Below are 19,873 nucleotides of genomic sequence, written 5' to 3' on the forward strand. Positions count from 1 at the left end.
TTTTTTTTCTTTTCATCTTTGATGGGTAAAGTATAAAAATGTTTAGGAATTTGACCTGCTTTCTTTTTCCCTCTCTATTTTCAGGTTTGCAGAGCATGCCAGGGGACTACGTTTCTCAGGGTGGTCCTATGGGAATGAGTATGGCACAGCCAAGTTACACTCCTCCCCAGATGACCCCACACCCTACTCAGTTAAGACACGGACCCCCAATGCATTCATATTTGCCAAGCCATCCCCACCACCCAGCCATGATGATGCACGGAGGACCCCCTACCCACCCTGGAATGACTGTGTCAGCACAGAGCCCCACAATGTTAAATTCTGTAGATCCCAATGTTGGCGGACAGGTTATGGACATTCATGCCCAATAGTGTAAGGGAACTCAAGGGAAAAGGAAACACACGCAAAAACTATTTTAAGACTTTCTGAACTTTGACCAGATGTTGACACTTAATATGAAATTCCAGACAGCTGTGATTATTTTTTACTTTTGTCATTTTTCATCCAGCAACAGAGGACCAATGCGACAAGAACACAAATGTGAAATCATGGGCTCACTGAGACAATTTTGTCCATGTAAAGATCCTCTGGAAAGAGACTCCGAGAGTTCTAACTACTGTAGTATAAACATAGGAACTAAGTTAAACTTGTACATTTCTGTTGATCACTCCGTTATGTTGCCTCTAATAGTTTTAGAAGAGAAAAAAAAATATATCCTTGTTTTCCACACTATGTGTGTTGTTCCCAAAAGAATGACTGTTTTGGTTCATCAGTGAATTCACTATCCAGGAGAGACTGTGGTATATTTTAAAACTGTTGGGCCAATGAGAAAAGAACCATGCTGGAGACCACGGTGGACGTTTGGCTGAACCTCATCACGCCAACTCCAGCTTCAAGAATGTGTTTTCATGCCCAGCCTTTGTTCCTCCATAAATGTGTCTTTTAGTTTCAAACAGATCTTTATAGTTTGTGCTTCATAAGCCAATTCTTATTATGATTTTGGGGGACTCTTCTTCAAAGAGCTTGCCAATGAAGATTTAAAGACAGAGCAGGAGCTTCTTCCAGGAGTTCTGAGCCTTGGCTATGGACGAAACAATCTCAAGTTGGGCAGCTTTCCTCAACACAAAAAAGTTATTAATGGTCATTGCACCATAACCAGGACTTTATCAGAAACTCAAAGCTTGGGGGATAAAAAGGAGCAAGAGAATACTGTAACAAACTTCGTACAGAGTTGGGTCTATTAATTGTTTCATGTTAGATATTCTATGTGTTTACCTCAATTGAAAAAAAAAAAGAATGTTTTTGCTAGTATCAGATCTGCTGTGGAATTGGTATTGTATGTCCATGAAATCTTCTTTTCTCAGCACGTGTTCCTCACTAGAAGAAAATGCTGTTACCTTTAAGCTTTGTCAAATTTACATTAAAATACTTGTATGAGGACTGTGACGTTATGTTAAAAAAAAAAAGGTGTTAAGTCACAAAATGCGGTAATAAATATTTCATTTTTGATTTTTTGTTAGGCTTTGGTGTTTTTCATGGTTTTAAGGCAAGGTTGCACAGTGCCAACTATAGGGTGTTGAAAGTAAGTGGTGATTTTCTCCCCCCAGAAGTAGAGTATATTACCAACAATTTTTAAGGTGATCATCTGTAGCTTTGCCATGTATATTTGGTCCATAAGTTCCACCAGCGGAAAACTTCTGAAGGTATGAAATTGTGCATGTGTTATGAGCCAGGTTGAAAGATCATCTCCAATGTGCCCAGCCTCCTTCACAAATGCAAGACATTTTAAAAAGTATTTTCAGTTCAAACTTTTCAAATGCATCCTCCGACAGAATAAGGGCTTTTTCAGGGTTAATTTTACATCATAAGAAATAATGTCTATGCTCAAGGTAATTTGCCTGTTTTAAAATGAAAATTAAAATTTCCATATAGATGTTCATAGATAAGCGAACAACTTCTATGGAGTTTGGAATCCTGAGTTTAAAAGATCATTCATTATGCATTAATATTTAATATAAATTACATCATGGTGTATTTTTTATTTCAGACAATTAACTCTATATGCAAAGATGCCAGTGTGATGATTTGGTGACTAAACTTAATATTTTTCCTTAAAAAAAAAGCAGACAATATGACACTATTTTAAATTTTTCATGTAACATTCTTGAGATTTATGCTATGAGTTTGTTGATGTTACACAGACAGTGGCTGCTAAAGTGTGCAAAGGTGGGGAAGGAAGTGTGAGGGATTTGGATGCTCCTCAATTTTTCAAATAAACATATTACCTTGGAATTTTGTAACTCCTAAACTTTGGATCTTCTGTTTAGAATAATATCATGAACTTTAGCTAAATATGTGATGTCAACTTGATATGGAATAGTTGACTAATTCTGCAAACTTTTAACTTGGAAGAAATCCAGTCTATCTTATTTGAGGTTCTTCCATCTTTCCACTTTAGACAGCAGTAAGAGAAGTTCTATACAAAAGAGCAAAAAATAAACTGCTATTGTTTTGTGTTATATTTAGCCGGATAAAATTTTATAAATACATTTATCAGTTTAATTAGTGTGTTGCTGTTTAAACAGAAATAACACTTCTGACACAAACGAACTGTTGTTAATGGAGGAATTCTGTGCCACTTGGAAAAGACAGATAGCTTCCCTCTCATTTTTGCTGCCCCATTTTACATGGAAGCTTTTTGTAAAATTTAAATATTTGCATATTTTTACTTTAAATGCTCTTATGTAAACTCTGTCAAGTTCCCCATTTATAAATTAACTGTCACATCAGTTGAAAAAATTGGCAGCTTTTCTTCCATTCCTCTCAGTGAAGTAAATGCTGAAGGGTTTACTTGGTAATTGGCTCATGTGTAGGAAGTGTTGTATGAAATTATTAAGTTATTTCATTGAAGATTAGAGCCCAGAGTTCTCCACCCATGGTTCTAATGAATGCGATCTCTCAGGCTTAGTTTCTTCACCAAATCCACATCCTATCACGTTAACCTTAACCCTCTTAAATATTTGGAGATGAATGATAATTGTAATAATATTCTTTTGCATTTTCTTGCCCCTGTCCCATGCTAAGACAGAGGGATGATAGATTTGTCCAATTTCTATAATGCTTTTTCATACCACCTCAGAAGGCACTTGCTCCTATCTCCGGTTTACTATTTAGTATAAAGAGTTCCGATTTGGGTATATTTAAGAAAGACTCAGCTGTCAAAAGCAAAGAAACTGGGAATGGTGTTTTGACAACCATATAGTGTTAAAGGAAATACTGTAGACTGAATAAAATTGCTTATGTTCTCCAAAACAAGAGTAATATAAAAACACTTTTTTATTTATATGGAAAAGCAAAAGCAGAAATAAATTCCAAAGGTTTCCCTTTCTTTAAGAAATTCTGAGAGAACTGCAGTCGCCATCTGTTAAGGGTTGGGAATTGAGCAAGAAGCCACATTTTAAAGGAAAAAAGAAAAGACCAGGAAAGTCGTGTCTTCCATCCACCCCTTCACCCTTCTGCTCCCCAGGTCAGCACACACACCCCCAACCCCAGTTCCCCAGTTAGATTTGTGGAGAGGAGACAATCAGGATCCTCTTTGCCTCCTCATCCCCTCCCACCCCGCGGGCCTGTTAACCCAGAGCAGATTTGGGAAGGGAAATGTGGCTAATATCTCTAGCAGCTGTCAAAGAAGGGCCATTCCTTCAAAGGGACTGGACAGGGATTCTCCACAAGTTCCCCCATTAGTCTTGCAGGCCAGCAATTTGATAAGGAGCCTGGACCTCCGCTACAAGTTGCCACATTGTTAGAAAGTCCGGTGTCTGGGTGTTTGGATGCACGGAGTGGCCCTAGCTTTGCATCCAGGCTCCCGGCAGCCCAGGGGAGCAGCGTTGGTGCGGACGTGCGTCCGGGAGCCCGAGAGGAGGCAGGACAGAGTCATGGGCAGCTTCAGAGGGCACGCAGAGGGCTGGTTCGGCCCTCTCCGGGCCTTCCCTTTGCGTGTGTGTTTGATAGACAAATGTGCTTCAAACTGATTTTGTGCGTGCGTGCGTGTGTGTGTGTGTGTGTGTGTGTGTGTGTAACAGTTACAGTTGGCTGTAATCAACTAAGCGCGCTGCGCGTGGGCGAGCCCTCTCTGACCGGCCAGGGCTGGGAGGAAGGCGCTGCGCAGGGAGATGCGGGTCTGATGGGGGAGGCCGGTCAGACTGTGATGAGAATGGAGACGGTCGGGGCAGTGTTTGAAGGGAGGTTTTAATATTAATAGTTTCGGTGTAGAGACAGAAGGGAGATTGCGTCTACGGCTCCTCCGGGCAGACTCTGGGTGACAGGGATGATGGATGATCCGGCAGAGCCCAGCAGCTCCTCCCCTCCAGCCCCGACAGTGTCAAAGCTACTTTAGTTGAAGCTTTAGAAATAAAATAAACAGCATCACCCCCCTCCCACTCTTCATGCACCTCCACCCCACCCCCCGCTTTCCGACATCGATTTATGGATCATTATGAATCAATTACTGCTCTCAATACTTTCCCATTGGCTTAAATAAAACAGTCGAAAGATGAAAACGTGGGGTTCGGTGGGGATTTTTTTTTTTTTCCCCCTGACAGGAACAATCGCAAAATCCATTATCTCATAATCAAGAGGCACTGGGTTAGGAGGTGAAGAGAAAGGAAGGGGTCACCCAGGAAATAACTGGGGGGAACTCCGGAGGGGGAGGTGCGCCCAGCTGCAGCCTTTGTTTTATTTCAGATGGGTTTGGTTTGTTTGTTGTTTGTTTGGGGTTTTTTGAACGGGGGAATTCGCGTGAGAATTAGATGCCTACAAGTTTTGTGACCTAATTATTTAACTCCTTTAGAGAGACCTATTTGAATGTGTGTCTCGGCAAACATCAGCTGTTGTTGGTAGTGAGGTCGCACGTGGAAAAGGTGTGGAGGAATGGGTCCGTCTGGAGGGCGGATTTTCACTTTGTTGTGAGCAACTGTGAGCGGGAGGGTTCGCTGCTGGGTAGGGAGGTTCTCCCTCCCGCAACTGTGCCCTCTCCCCCGCCGCCGACGGTTTTGTCGTTGGGACTGGTTTGGATCTGGACCCGCGGCCCCCACTCGCCCGCCCCCCACCCCCGGCCGCCCGAGGCTTTTCTTCCCTCTCTCGCCTCTTCCGCGGCGGTGCTCGGGGTCCTCTAGGTGTTTCTATGACTACATTGTGTGTGTGGGAGGGTCAGATGTGGGGGTTGCCCGCGAGAGGGCCGTTCCTGGGCGATCATTTATCAATGTCACCCACATAATGATTCTCTCTGCAGCCTCCTATTGATGAGGATAATTACATTAGCTCAGAGTGACTGATCAATGAAAAACCACCACACAAAAACTTCTTTACTCCTCTATAATACCAAAAACCGATACAGAAATAACATAGAAAGCCTGATTTTCTTTCCCTTCTCTATCCACCAATGGATTCTGCTCCCCCCCCCCCCCCGCACCAAAGGACGGGGGAATAAAGTAAGAAAATAGATCTAGGTTTGTTTCGTTTCAAGGAGGATGCAATTTTGCCCGTGAATGCATTTTCTCTAAATGTGTTGGCTTCATTCCTCCTTTGGTAAAGAATATCAACGGATTTGCTAATGTGAGTTGCTTTTAGACTGGTCTGTGGTTTTCCGTTCTTTTTATTTCTTTCCTTCCCTTTGGGCATTATTTTTTCCGTACTTAAAAAAAAAAAGACAATTCTTTTTTATAAGTAACTGGAAAAAAGAAATTACTCCAGACCCTCCTTTTTAATATAAAGCGTTTGTCTTAGTCGGGTTATCTTTTGTCTTTATCACTTCATAAAGTAGCGCAATTAAAGATGTGGTGTTGCATGGGTGTAAAGGGTGGATCCATTATACTGCGACATAATACGCTATATTCTCGCCTGAAAGTTTGCAGCTAAATTACGATTTCGCTTTTTCTAGACTTAAAAATCAATATTTTCTCAATTAAAGAGAATTTTAATGCTTTACTTGCGAGTTGTTAAAGGCGCTGTAAATTTTATTGTAATGCTTCTTGACTTCGGACTAGATACAGGAGACCGGTTGATTCTCGTGGTCTTTTTCCTCTCAGAGAACCTAGCCCAGGAACGTCCAGTGGTTTCAGATCAAATCGAAGCAACAAAGGTAAGGAGAGTTTCGAAAGCGACGGGGCCAAGGGTGGGGAGCCCTCCAGGGGTGCCCTCCATCGCCAGAAGCCATTGTCTCCTATGTTTTCGCCTCCCTGTGTCCCGCCTCCTGAAAGTGACAAAAGTGTCCATTTTACTCTAATATTTCTCAAAGTGGAGCACATTAGACTCCCATCTGCCCTGGAATGATCAGAAAAGGAGTTCTGTTTGGGGAGCATCCTAGTCACTCCCCAATGCCCCTCTTTTCCCCTTATTTCCCAACTGTGACTCGAACTGGCTCTTGCACAAAATCTGCCATATTTTATATGTGCTCTGGCCTCTGTGTCAGAAATCATTCCCCACCCTCAGGATCTGTACTGTTTACAGATGTTTTCTTCTTCCACACGTCCCACCTAGTAAAAGTTCCCGCAGAGAATTAACTGTGGTGTGTTAATAGCCCAGATCTGCTACTGTTCTCTCCTGCAAAGTTGAAATCTGGGAATGTGGAGGATGGCATTGAACTAACTTGGAAGAACTGCCCAAGGCCCCTCAGAAGCCCAGAGATGAGCATTCCGAGGCCCAGGAACTTGGTGGGAAGCAAAGCAGTGAAACTTTCACAAAGTAAAGCAGAGAGGAGGATGAAAATGAGGCTAGAATTGGCTGTAATGAGAGAAGAATAGAATGAGGCAGAAACCGAGCCTTTGGGACTTCTATAAAATAGTAATAATAATAAGGGAAAATTGAATATCTAAGTCTGCTACTAAACTTTTTTGAACCCAAAGTCTTTTAAAAGACAAGTTCTCAGGGATGCCAGGAAGGGCCTGAGTTTCCAAATGGAACAACTCACAAAGTTCCTTTTGCAGTTCCTTCCTCTGTTAATTTGTTGGGAATGAGAAGAGTAGGGAAAGGGCTATGTGTGTGGTGTACCAAGGGCTTAAGTAAGAGTATGATGGGAAGGGGCACCTAGATATAATGAGGCTGCTGTATTAAGTTGAATAGAAAAGAAGCAGAATAGACCAAAAGCACACAACACCACGATGCACTTTAAAATGTTCCCCACCTTCCTGCTTTCCTTTTTTTCTTCTAACTACACATTATATGGAATAGTATACATCAGTGGGGAAATTTACTTGTTCATCATGTTCTATCCATAGACCCACCCACTGAACCCCCTTCCCTTAGATTCCTGACATGTAAGCCTAGACCATAGCCTTTTTATCAAGTGAGTGGGGCTTTGTTAATGTATTTGTACTTTTCTGCTTTCAGTCTAAGTTTCTCCCTTTGGAGGAGGGAGGAGGTGCAAGAAAGGAGGGGGAGGGGAGCAGAACACAAAGACTTTATCTAGTTCTCACCAAGCAGGTTTCAAAATAGGAACTTAATGGGAAGAAAGGAGAAAGAATAAAAAAATAAAGAGGGGCGTGAGAATTGTTTATTACAACAGGTTTACTTGTCTGGAAGAGAGGCAATTCTGTGAATATCTTTCCCTTTGAAGATTCTGTTTTCCTCATATTGAAACATTTTCAAATTTTAATCCTTTAGAAGACAAAACCTCAATATAAATATGACATGGGCCACTGGCAAAAAAACGAACTTAAACTCAGAGCTGGAGGGGAGGGGTTGAGGGGAGAGCCCTTTCTGATTAATAACTAGCAGGGTAATGTTGAGGGCTTTTTCTGCCCGATTGCCTTTTTGAATTAGAGCCGATTTCTTCACACTTCAATAGTGCCTGTCTCCTTTAAAATGACTGGCAGATTTGTTTCTCTTTTTTCTCTCCCTGAGACTTAATGATGTAAATTTTCTAATTAGTTAAATCATATTGCTTACAGGCCTAATATTTACCATGTAAGAAATGATCATTCTGATTTGGACCTTTTGAAATAATCTGAGAAATAACATTTGGCTTTTGAGTTGAGGGATGAGAGAGGAGGAAGCTCTATTACAGAAAGCAGTTTAGAGGAGAGAAGGCATGGACCCTGGCAACATGTTAAATTAATAGTTAAAGTTGAGCTGGGCTCACACCCCAAGTCCGCTTTTATTTTCAATCAGGGAAGATTTAATTGGCAGCCCTCGGGCCGGGCGATCTGATATTTTCTCATTAGTTTCCCATCACTAATCTTGAGTGTTAGATTGGCTTAAAGGTTGTCAACATTTGACCAATTTTATTTAAAGGAAAAAAATTGTGCATTAAGGCTCTGGGATGTGAGATCTTCAAATAAATCCTGCTTGGATCAGCGGAACCAACATGCGAAAAAAAATGTTGACTATTAATCGTCGCATCTAATAAGTTGCATTAATGTGTATTTCAAGACTAAGGTGATCACACATGTTCTGTATAGATACAGAAGAAAAAGTAGGATTTGATGGGGACGGGGACGTCCTGTATGTAGGATGGGTAGGTTCAGTGAGACGTAGATACATTTCGAACCGAGGGTAAATAACCCAAGTAGAATCTCTGTTGAGGATTTAGGAGCTACAATCCCTCCTCCCACTTCCCCTTGCAGCTGCGTGAAACTGCCAAGTCTGCCTTGCAAGCTCCAAGCGTCTCAGCTGTCTGGTCCAGAGATAACATCAGAGCGCCCCCTGCTGGCCCGCAGAGTCGACCACGGCGAGTCAGCCCCCTGCGAAGCGAATCGTATTTTTCCGAGCCCTCCCCCGCCCTTTCTTGACTCCTTCCACCATATCCACCTTCGTTTTGCGGCAAAACGCCCCGGCAGGGGAATAACTTGTCAAGGCTGAACATTTAAATGAATAAACGATAAAAATAATAATAAAATGCGAAGGAACCCCCACCTTCACTTGGCCTCCAGGGAATAAACTATCACATGCCTTAGCAAAGTAATACATTTTCGTTTTCTAAATCTCTTTATTCTGTGAGGTTTTGCTGTAGTTTCTTTCTGCTGAACTGTAGATTCCAAGGAAATGTTTTAAAAGATACTGTAGATTTTTTTTTTTTTTTTTTTTTTTTTTTTTTTTTTTAGTATAGCTGATGGGAAAAGCGGCCACAATGCAAAACGATATTTCACATCCTTGCAAAATCAAACTCCTGAGGACTCAGTTTCACGGAAGTTCAGAGGAATCGTTTCGGAATTCAGACAGTTCCTTGGCGTGAATGACCCTTTCCTGCACCCTGCACCTCGAAAAACAAACAAATAAATAAATAAATAAAAAGAAAAGAAAGAAAAGGGGGGGGGAGCCACCCCCATCCGAATTTTTTTTCTCTTCATTCATTCTTTTCTTCGTATTTGAAAGTTGTCATTATACCCACCTACCTGAACACACACACACACAAACACACTTTTTATCCCCACCCGTGTGCCTCTTCTTTACTGGCCTGTGCTTCTCAATTTTGCTGGAAACGGAAAGGGTTGTTGAAGTGCAGCAAAATAAACGGCGATGTCTTTGACACTTGATCTTACTATGGTACTTCACGTCCAATGCAAGGTGTGGGACTGCTACCATTTGAGAGTGTTTGGGTTATTTTTCAACGGTTCGATGCATAGAGGCATTTTCTCGGCTTCCCAATTAATCTTCAGTGGGATTTATGAGCACTGTGTAACACTAGGGCGCACAGGTAACGAGAGCCGGGGCAATCTCGGGCTGGCCGACGCGCCGACTCCACCGCCAGCCTCTACCCTTGGGAAAGGCGCTGGCAAAGCAGCCCTGACTCGGAAAAGTCTTCTGACCACAGCGAGACCCCCACATGAAGCGTGTTAATCTACAATGCGGAACGACTTTAGTTTCTGGGGGGAAATTTTGGTTTTGCTTTTTAAAGTACCAGATAGCGGGATTTTGTGAAAGCAATTCACAGAAATGCGCGGGGGAAGAAACATCGGGCAGGGAGGGCAGGAGGGAAAAGGTGGCTCTCCTGACTTTCATTTCCTGCCAGAGTACCAAGATCCTCGGTCTAAAAATCCGTTGTCTTTCCTCGCTTCTCTGCAGAACCTCCCGTATCAACCCTTCTACACCTCATGCCCCGCCCCTCTTTGGGGACGCTCCAGGACGGGACAGGGACCCAGAAACCCCAGAGAAGGAGCTCTCCCAGGGCAAGGCAGAGGTAGGAGACAGCCTGGTTCTTCACGCTGGTGAAGTGACGCCTCAATGTAACTGTGCTTGAAAAATTGCTGGGGCTATTGTGACAACTGAGATAAAGTTAAATATTTATATCCAAGCTGTTATCATTTTGGGGGGGTCTGTTTTGAAGAAGTTCATTGCATTCAAACTTACTTTAAACATAAATCCTGCTCTGGAGAGGCAGAATCTACTGCCTGCCACTGCGGCTGACTTTTTGAAAGGTCCCCATTAAGCTTAGAAGTGTAAGGAAAACTACTGCAGATCACAAGTCCACTTAAGTATATGTGTATACATGTAAATGTGTATATGGAATATATATATGCATGTATAAGCACAATAAAACAATAAAGACAAGTAAGGATGTCCCTCATTGCAGCTGAATCCAAATAAATCTATTTCAGTAATATATTTTCATAGATGAAGAAAATATGAAAATCTCATTGTATTTGTCTGAGTTCGACTTAATAAAATTTGGAGGCACTGACAGTCTGACCAATGTTCTAAGTAAATTAATGCAAAGGTCCCTAGGAAGAGACAGAAAATACCCCCTGCCATTAATCTTAAACCACTTGAAGATTATGATTAAAAGAATGAGCTCACTAAGCATTATCATCTCAAATAGCTGTTAACAGCCCCATCCCTTATTGTGGCAACAGAGTAAACTCTCCACCAGGGATCGTGTTCCTCCCCCCCCCCCTTTATCTTTGTTTTTGTTTTCCTTTAAAGGTAAATAAGGGAGAACAGAAGCAAAGAAAAATGTCCCAAAAGTCTTGAAATTGCTGCTGTTAAAAGGCTTCTTGTTCACTTCTGATTTTCTCCTCTTTTTCTACAAAGGAAAAAGAAATTGAATGGAGAATCTACATTTGATGTGAAGAAAACACTAACAACAGTCGTGTAGGTGTGTTTTTCTTTTTCTCTGAAAAATATTTTTTATATGCAGCAATTTATCGAGTTGAAAGCTGTGGAGATGTAAAAGATGTTCGCTTGTCCACATCTATTCGCTGACTTTCCTCACTTGAGTTTTGTAGGTTTTTGTTAACAAATAGAAATTGTGGGAAAGAGAATTAGACACTTGCCAAGGAACAATATTATACACTTTCAAGTAACTCCCTTTAATCCTGTATTTGAGTGCCGATAGGGAGGCGGAGGGGCACCTATTTCCCCTAATAAATACCAAAACCTCATTAGACGGAGAGAGGAGTAAGAAGTCCATTACTGGGCATTCTGACAAAAATGGAAGTAGTTCTTCTCTGCCCCTACAGCCCTAGAAAAGGACGCCCCCAAATATGCAAAAGCCCTTATGATTTCCTTAGAATTGGGTGGACCTTGCAGAGAAGTACACAGTAATCAGCATTTTAAAAAGCCAAATGCTAAAGCAAGAGGTGGCTAACAACAACAACACAAGTGCTAAAAACCCTGCCAATTCCCAGGTAGCACAGAAAATCAATGCAACGCGCCCCCTTCTAACCCAGCAGAAAGCTCTCCTGCAGGGAGAGGTTTCCAGTTGAAAGTGGAATTGGAAATGCCACCTCTCCTTAGAACGAAGGTTGAAGTTACCCGGAGGCTTCGGGAGGGGAGGTAAGGACGTTCCTTCTCCCAGCCGCGCTTCCCACCTGTTCTCTGCGTCCCAAATTGGCACGCAGAAGAGACCAGAAACTGGAGCAATTTCCCTCCACTGGTATCCGGAACAACTGAAACTCTTACCAAACCAAGAAGGAAACTCACTCAAACAGATCCCTAAAGGCCGAAGGCCCTGTCACTGGGACTGAACCTCCCGGTCCGTGGCACACGCAAAGGCCTGCCCAGTTCCCGGGCCAGGCTCCCAAGCGCGGTGGACAAATGGTGCACTGGGCACGTTGGTCCCCGAGCGAGTGTGAAACTCAATGGAGTGAGACCGTCGTCCCGCCACGCTGTGGTGCGTGCGTGCGTGTGTGCGCACGCGCACGTGTGGGAAACACGTGCACTTGGTGCGGGCCGCCAGCTGCAGATGTCAAACAGGGAAGTACACCCGCGCGATTTCCCGGCCCTGAACTTACATCTTCCCTCCACCCCTCTCCCTCGCTTCAGCCATCCCCACCTACTCCCCAAATCCTGGGCCACTCTCAGACAGGTGTGTTGCTTTGGGCGCTTGAGAAAAGATACCGGAGGAAAGTCAGAGGCGAGAGGAGGAGGGGTTGGGAAGAAAGATGGTATTTCTAGAGCTCAGACATCCCTATCTTGGAGTAATTGTCATCACGTCGATCTTTTCACCCTGATCTACGGTATCCAAAAACAGGTTGATTCGCGGGAAAATCGGGCTCACGAAAACGTCGGGATTTGCACGCAGACTCCTGAGACCTGAGCAAGCTTTGCTGAGGTTCAAAAGTATGATTTTAATTTTCTTAATGAAGGCGCGCTCTACAGCTCAGCTGGTAATGCCTGTGCTGAGTTTAATAGACTTCTGTCGAACAGAAAAAGACGGATAACTATCGGTTATAAGTAATCTGCTCTAATGCAATTATTTTCCCAGGTTCTAAAGTCATTGTGCGGAGAAGGCAGGAGTGAATTAAGTCCCAGGGGACAGCGGACTCGGGGCAAGAAGACCTTCTGAAATATGATGCGAACCTGTTTTGTGTGATGCACTTGGATTTGGGGGTCAGGTCGAAGGTTTCAAAGCTCTTAATAAGCACGTGTGAATCTCAATCTCTCCATCCCTGCCATTCCCACCTCTTCTCCCTCTCCCCAATTCTTTTTCTCTTTAGCTCCTCTTCCCCTTTCTTCACATTTCTTCCAGAGCCCATTTTGTTTGTCCTTGTGTATTTTAGGCTGATCTATTAAGTCCAAAGTATTTCTCAGAAGTATTCACACAGAAGGAGGCTCTTGGGCTGTGTGAGCCCATTTGCTGTTTGAAATAGAATAAAATTGATATGTTTAGGATACTGATGCCACTGTGCACACACACACAGCTGATAATCAGGTTATTCTATTCGAGTAAGAAAACCAATCTAGGTCACTATGCAAAAGCAGTCTCATCTTAGTTTTTACACAAATTTCATTCGAGGCATTTTCCACTTGAAATTGTCCAAATTCTTCTCAGCTTTCCACCTTACCTGGTAAACACGAATGGCAGGCACTTGTGATTTTAAAAAATAAAAATTATTGACAGGGTCATAATTTCCCCCTTACAGAAAACAAGCCAGAAACATGAAAGGAAAGCCCTGCATTCTCATCCAGAGGAAGGATTAGAAGGGAGCTCTGAGGCAGGTGACATTGGACGCTGCTTGGCACCTGGAACCACACACTTGCACCTGCATCTTGGCATGCCATGCTCCAGCCCCACGTTTCCAACTAGTCTTCTCACCAGTGCTGGGGAACAAAAAAAGTTCTTGGAACCAAAGAGGGTTAAATGAACCTCAGGCTTTAGGCGTTCTATTCCAGTCCCCCTGGAGATCCATAAATCAAGGTTAAGGACCAAGTCCTTAACCTTGTATATTTCTGTCTCTTCTTTTTCCTTTCCTCTGCTACACACACACACACACACACACACACACAGTGACTTACACAGGCATACATACAAACCCACAAGATTCTGTAATTACTGTCTCTTCTTCCCAAACAACCCTACTCCATTCCTTCTCACTTCCACAGCCAGAACACACAAAAAAAGAAAGGGAGATATAAGTAAAAATCCATGTGCAAACCCCTCTCAGGACCCACTGGAGGAAGAGCACAACTAGTGCTAAAATGCAGGAAAATGGGGTTCATTAGAAAGTGAAGATCCTCACTGTCCCAGCCTTGTGATGGACACCTCTCCTGGAGGGTGGAGGTTAGGTGAGGGGTGCTTTTGACTTTTCCCTTCCCCCTGCTCTTCCTAAGCTCCTGGGGAGGGAATTAGGAAAAGATTGAGTCTTTGGACCCCAAGGAGTCCCAGGACTTGGAGTGAGCAATGGAGAATTATTGGGATGTGGGGTAACTGCCAGGAGGCCTTGTTGGCCAGTGCAGAAGTCTGCAGTGATGGAGACCCACGTCCAGCTCCTTAAGCCCTTAGCCTTGGCACCCTTTAAAGACAGAAAAGGTTGCTGAGAGTGCCCAGGCCTACTCTACTCCTGCAACCTGGTACCAGAGATGAAGGGCCTGTCTCTGGCTCCAAGGGCAAATTTGGTGCTGGAGGAGGGGTGCTGTCAGAATCACTCCCCACTTTACTTCCACCTTACTGCATCAATTTCATCTCTAGATCTCTGCTATCCCTTCTGAGGGCAGGCCAGCAGAATTACTGTGTTGTTTGGGAGACCTGGGAGAACAACAGCAAAGACCTGGGTAGTTCTAATTCTGCTTTTGGAAAATAGGAAGAGAGAAGAGGAAAGAGACACTATTACCTAATAGTGAGTTTTCCAACAGCTTTCTCAGCCAAGCAAGTTTGAGAAGTGTTTGGAAAAGCCCATTACCTCCCATCCCATCCACTCTGGAAGGAACCTGGAAGGATCCTGGAAGGAACCACTCTGGACATATGAAGACTCACATCTCCCTTGCCTCCTGAGAACTTTTTGCAAAGATGTCTTGAGTGCTCTGACTAGGCCACTTGCAGGCTCAGTCCAGCCTTACTTCTAAAGCAGAGGAATAGATTATATTTGGGGAAACTCAAGAGTTAGGTTTGCTTCTCCCTCATTTACGCTCCTGTTTTAAATGTCTGTAGAGGAAAACATTTACCCTCCTCCTTTAAATGTCAGTAGAAGCATTTTTTTTTCAGTAAATAAATGTGTAATTGTGTTTACATAGAATTAAGGGGTAAGTTGTATCTTTTTTCCAACTGTGCATAGATTTGTTTAAAGGACTGACCTGAACAGAGTATGCTTTTAAAGAAAAAAGCACTGAAATATAAGCTTCAAGGATAAAGAACACTATGAGTGCTTGATATCCTCTTCCACTGCCTTCATAAATAAGAGGTTTCTTAAGAATATCTTGAATAATGAGGGCTCCTAAACCAAACTAACCAATACACAAAATAGTACATTATTGTGTCTTTAAAGCAAGTTCCCCTAAAAGAAGTTAGAAACAAATATCTGACTTCAGAGTTAAACTTTTTCTGTTTGTTTATTTATCTAGGTCTCTTGATTTTAGTGCAGATTCGATAATGTGCTTAGAAGGGGTGATCTTGCCCACCAAAACAGATAAGACAGTTACTTATACTTTGCACCTCATTCATGGGCCTCATGACTTTTTGAATATTCAAATGAAGTGTAAATAAAATAAGGTCCCAGGGAATTGATAAGTTCAAGTTACTTAGCTTAATTATCAAAATTTTATTTCTAAATTATGTTCAATTTGATTTTCCTGCTTTGCTATAAATGACCTTAGAAAATCCAATGGGAGTGGACAATTTATACCATGTCTTAGGTCCTATGATTAATTTGTAAAATCATGTTGTGACATATGCCTCCTTCAATGTTTCTGTGGAAACCAGTCTTCCCAATTAGATTTAGAAACATAGTTGGCATGCTAATTCAAAGGCATTCACTTCAAAGATGTAATAATCACTAAATTATGACAAATTTTCTAAAGTATCTCTAAATTTCTAAGCAGAAGTTTGCAGGCTGTTCAGAGTGTCATTCCCTGAATATTGGCATGCTATTTTCAATATCCAGCTATGTGGAGTGTCTGTCTGGCCAGATAATGGCTAAGATAGCAGTTTGCAAATAAATACCCTATAGCTCAGTTCTAATGTAATATCTCAAAGTTCTCCTAGGCATTATTTAATAGATAACCAAGCTCTTCAGATCAAGGCCCATGAGGCCACATCTGGAAACGCTTCCTTTGCTCTACGCACCCCTGCCCCCAGCCACCAGTGAGAGCAATAGCTGAAACCCCCCTTTACCATTATATGATAGCATCAGCTTTTAATCAGCAAGAGGCACTCCTATTTAAATTTACAGGATGACTCTTTATTTCATTTATCTTTTCTTTTGGAGGAAAGTGAAACAAGAGCAACACCCTTATTAATTATAAGATTGATGGGGTGAAAAAAGCCAAATGAATTTGGCTTGCAAATTATTAGTAGAGGTATGAATATTTATGAATGTGCCAGGAACTGCAGTCATGAACCCTAGCTATCAAGCTTGGGAGACAGTCAGACCAATGCATTCAATGAGGGTTCAGTCTTCCCAAATCTGACATGACATAAATGGAAACTTCTAAATTAGACCCAGGGTGGGCTCCCATCAAATAAGTTACTTTTTGTGTGGGTGGCTAATCTTGCTAAATATGAAGTTTGCAGGGACCTCCACCATAAGCTTTAAAAACCTCCTAAGGTAAAGGCAGATAAATTTTGTGGAGAGAATTTTTGTGTATATATTCATTTATACCTTAAATCAAGCTTATCTATAAAATATTTGTGACATGCATTTTTAAAATTTAAAACTTTATTCTGTGTAAAAATATTGAAAACTTAAAATATCCTGGGAATAGAGAGGATTTAAATAGATATGATCTAAGTTAGAGAGAAATAAGAGGTAAAGAGAGATCAGCATCTGGGCACAGTGATGCACTCCTATAATCCAATCCACTCAGGAGGCAGAGGTAGGGGATCACAAGTTCAAGGCCAGCCTCAGCAACTTAGCAAGATCCTGTCTCAAAATTTAAAAAAAAAAAAAAATTAAAAAGGACTGGGGATGTAGGTCAGTGGCAAAGAGTCCCTGGGTTCAATTCCAAGTATCTCCTACCCCCAGTAAAAAAAGAGAGAACAGCAATGGAAGAGGTAAGAGGAAAATTTCTTATTTCTTTGCTTGTTTTCCTTTTTATGTACCATTCTTACTCAAGCTTTCAACCCAGAGTGAGGAAATGTAAATGAAAGACAGACGCAGAAAGGGGTCAAGGTAGAAAGGAAAAAGGTCACAACTAGGATTTAATAATTCAGTAAAAGACAAACTATATTTTCCTCTTGATTATACATTTAAGAGTTCTGTAGTGCTTTGGAAACATGGCTGAGGGTTTGAGATTTAATGAGCACAACTCCTGTCTCATCCCCAGTTTCTTTTCTGTAGAAGAATGGTTGAGTGGGAGCTGACCCAACCCTCTGGAAACGGCTCATTCTGACATCACAGCCAGCTTTGCACATACATTTTGAAAAGGAAGACAAGTTGTTTTCAAAACAGAAATGCTAAGCATTCTAAAAAGCATAAGCAATTTAAAAAATGCTCCTCAAATTTTCTGAAAAACTCCCAACTACATGTTTTTTTTTTCACAATTGTAAATGGATATTTGTGCTAAATTGATGCTTTATGTATATCCTGTCTCAATTTGTCTGTTCACTGTAAGGATATAATTTTTTTTAAAGACACGATACCACTGACAACAATTTACTTAAATTCACAAACCTTGAAATTGATGCATCTCCTATCAATCACATTCAGTAGATACAGTAAAACACATTCAACATTTGTATATCAATAGTGGCACACACACAAATCTGTTTTGTTCAATTTAAATGCTCTTCAACATGTCATTTCATATTTTTCTGGAACATGTTATGGGTTAGTCATCCTGTTTCAGTTGATTGTTAAATCCTTAACCTAATGAAGATTCAAAATAGAATATTTACTTGTCATGGATTTCAGAGCTAAAAAGTGGGCTTCAGGGATCATTTGGCCAATCCCTTTTATCTTTCTGACAATGAACTGGAAGTGTAAAGATGTCAGCTGACCAGGTCAACTCATGAAATAAGGTGGCTCTTGTTTCTTACAAGACTCCAAAACTTTAACTCAAGACCAATTTTTATTATTATATGGTGCATTCCCATTCCTGCTCTTTGTATTAGGGATGTATTTATAATACAATGTGCAGACTTTTCTATTAATAATTTTCCTTCCAGTGCACTGACAAGGAAATTATTATTAAAAAGTAATAAGATATTGACTGGTCTGTTTGCCAATATGAAGATTTGTTGTTGATCTGAGATGTCTATATCGATTAGGTAAGAATGAGGTCCATCTTCTACCTGCAGAATAAATAGATCTCAGCATTGGCACACAAACAAACTTGGTATTAATAGAAATACAACCCTCTCTATTTATTGGTAGTACCTCAGCTCAATCAAGCTAGAAGTGGATAGAAACAGGAACAAAGGAGAGAGAGAGATTTCAAAATCTCAAAAAATAAAAATTGTCTAGCAGGGACATTTAAACTGATACCCAGAGTTCCATGACTTCAGCACTAGGAACTTGATTCTAGGTAATCTTCCCACCCTGCTCTTCTCTTCACTCCAAATTGAATCCTACAGGTGCTTCTATTTTTCACATTAAGGGAAATCCCATTCATGCCTGAGATGATCTTATATATATGATGGCCTCTTCTGTCAAACTGTTATTTTTCTACCTTGCTGTCAAAAATGTCACTCAAAGCTTCCTTTCCACCTCTCTTTACTCTCTCTCATAGTAACTTAGAAGGTCTAATCCTAGTAGAATCTACTTCACCTATAAAATATAGTGAGGAGAAATTTTATTTCAGTCTTCCCCTTCTCCAACCCCAATTTTTCATTTTGCTTGTGGTATAGATTTTTATGCAAGCAGTTATACATTAGGTGTAAATACCTAACATTTCTGGTGAAAGTTCATGTATAAATACTTTAGGGTATTTTCTGAGTCTGTGCTACTTAGATTAATACTGAGGCAAGAGACCAAATAACACTGAAACAAAATATCCTCTAATTATGGAATGTTCTAAAGCAAAAATAGCTATCAGTTTGATAGCTGAGAAATTTGTTGGCATTTAAAACTTTTCTCTTTATCAATAGTCCCCTCTTCACAATGTTTCCATTTCATTACTTTTACATGAATATGATAAATGGTCATTAAGTCTAACTTTTTATTTAATGTTTATAAAAACTGGTAGGTTTTCAAACAGATGTGGCCTGATATGGTTCAGTGAATTTAGTGGACTTCTCATATAAATGGAATAATAACCATACAGAAGATGAATTTTATACCCTTGCTTACCTCTTCCAGAACTCACTCTTATTATAATTACAAATAGTGTTTATTATGTATGATGCACTATTCCATGTCCAGGCACTGCACAGACCCTCACCTCCATCACAACCATCTAAAGTTCATAATCCAAGAGAGCACTGCCCTGCAAAGTGCAGAGAAACATGGACAAATAAAAGGCATGGTACAGTTGCATATTCTTTTTTTCTATAAAAATAAAATGTAATGGAGCCCACTCAGTTCATGAATTAACAAGTATGTATCTTCTCATTTAAATATTTTCCTTTCAGATCCAAATAGGTAGCTGGAAAAGAAAGAATAGCTCATTTCATGCATTTTCTTATCAACTGGGGATGACTGCAGGGAATAATGCTTCCTCTTCTAACTTTTTAAAAAAGATCAGGGAAGAGGAGAAGGTAGCAACCAGAGCTGCCTGTGTGGAGAGATCGAGCAGGGGTCTAACTAAAAGGGGCACACTGGCGGCAGTGGTTTCAGATGCAGACTGAAGTAGGTTGAGGAGCCAAAGGGAGGTGAGAAAGTGGAGGCAGTGGGTGTGAACCAATTTCAAGAATCTTATTCACGGGAAAAATAAAAACAAAATGGCAATAGATGAGGGAAGTTGTCAGACAAGGGATGCTTGGGTTCTTAAAGAGAGAACTAGCTAGGCACAGGATGCACACCTGTAACTCCATTTACTGGGGAGGCTAAGGCAGTAGGATCATAAG

The 19,873-nt window shown here is 41.4% G+C and overlaps 1 protein-coding gene and 1 long non-coding RNA gene across 10 annotated transcripts in view; both read left to right on the forward strand.

Annotated features, from left to right (window-relative positions):
• Positions 1-1,509, forward strand: part of Meis2 (Meis homeobox 2) — a 200,154-nt gene extending 198,645 nt beyond the window's left edge. For 5 of the 9 annotated variants that reach the window (XM_047540295.1, XM_047540298.1, XM_047540297.1 and 2 more), the window contains one exon: positions 85-1,509. In XM_047540295.1, coding sequence (XP_047396251.1) covers positions 85-371 — 287 coding nt within the window. In that variant the 3' untranslated portion in view covers positions 372-1,509. The remainder of the gene's footprint in view (positions 1-84) is intronic. The other 4 variants (XM_047540300.1, XM_047540302.1, XM_047540301.1 and 1 more) reach the window with 1 other exon arrangement.
• Positions 1,510-5,521: 4,012 nt separating this feature from the next.
• On the forward strand, positions 5,522-8,869 carry LOC124978238 (uncharacterized). The gene is made up of 3 exons (XR_007107344.1): positions 5,522-5,613; positions 6,087-6,139; positions 8,622-8,869. It is a non-coding gene; the product is annotated as an uncharacterized LOC124978238 (long non-coding RNA).
• Positions 8,870-19,873: the final 11,004 nt, after the last annotated feature.

The sequence above is a fragment of the Sciurus carolinensis genome, chromosome 2 (assembly GCF_902686445.1).
Source record: "Sciurus carolinensis chromosome 2, mSciCar1.2, whole genome shotgun sequence".
NCBI lineage: Eukaryota > Metazoa > Chordata > Mammalia > Rodentia > Sciuridae > Sciurus > Sciurus carolinensis.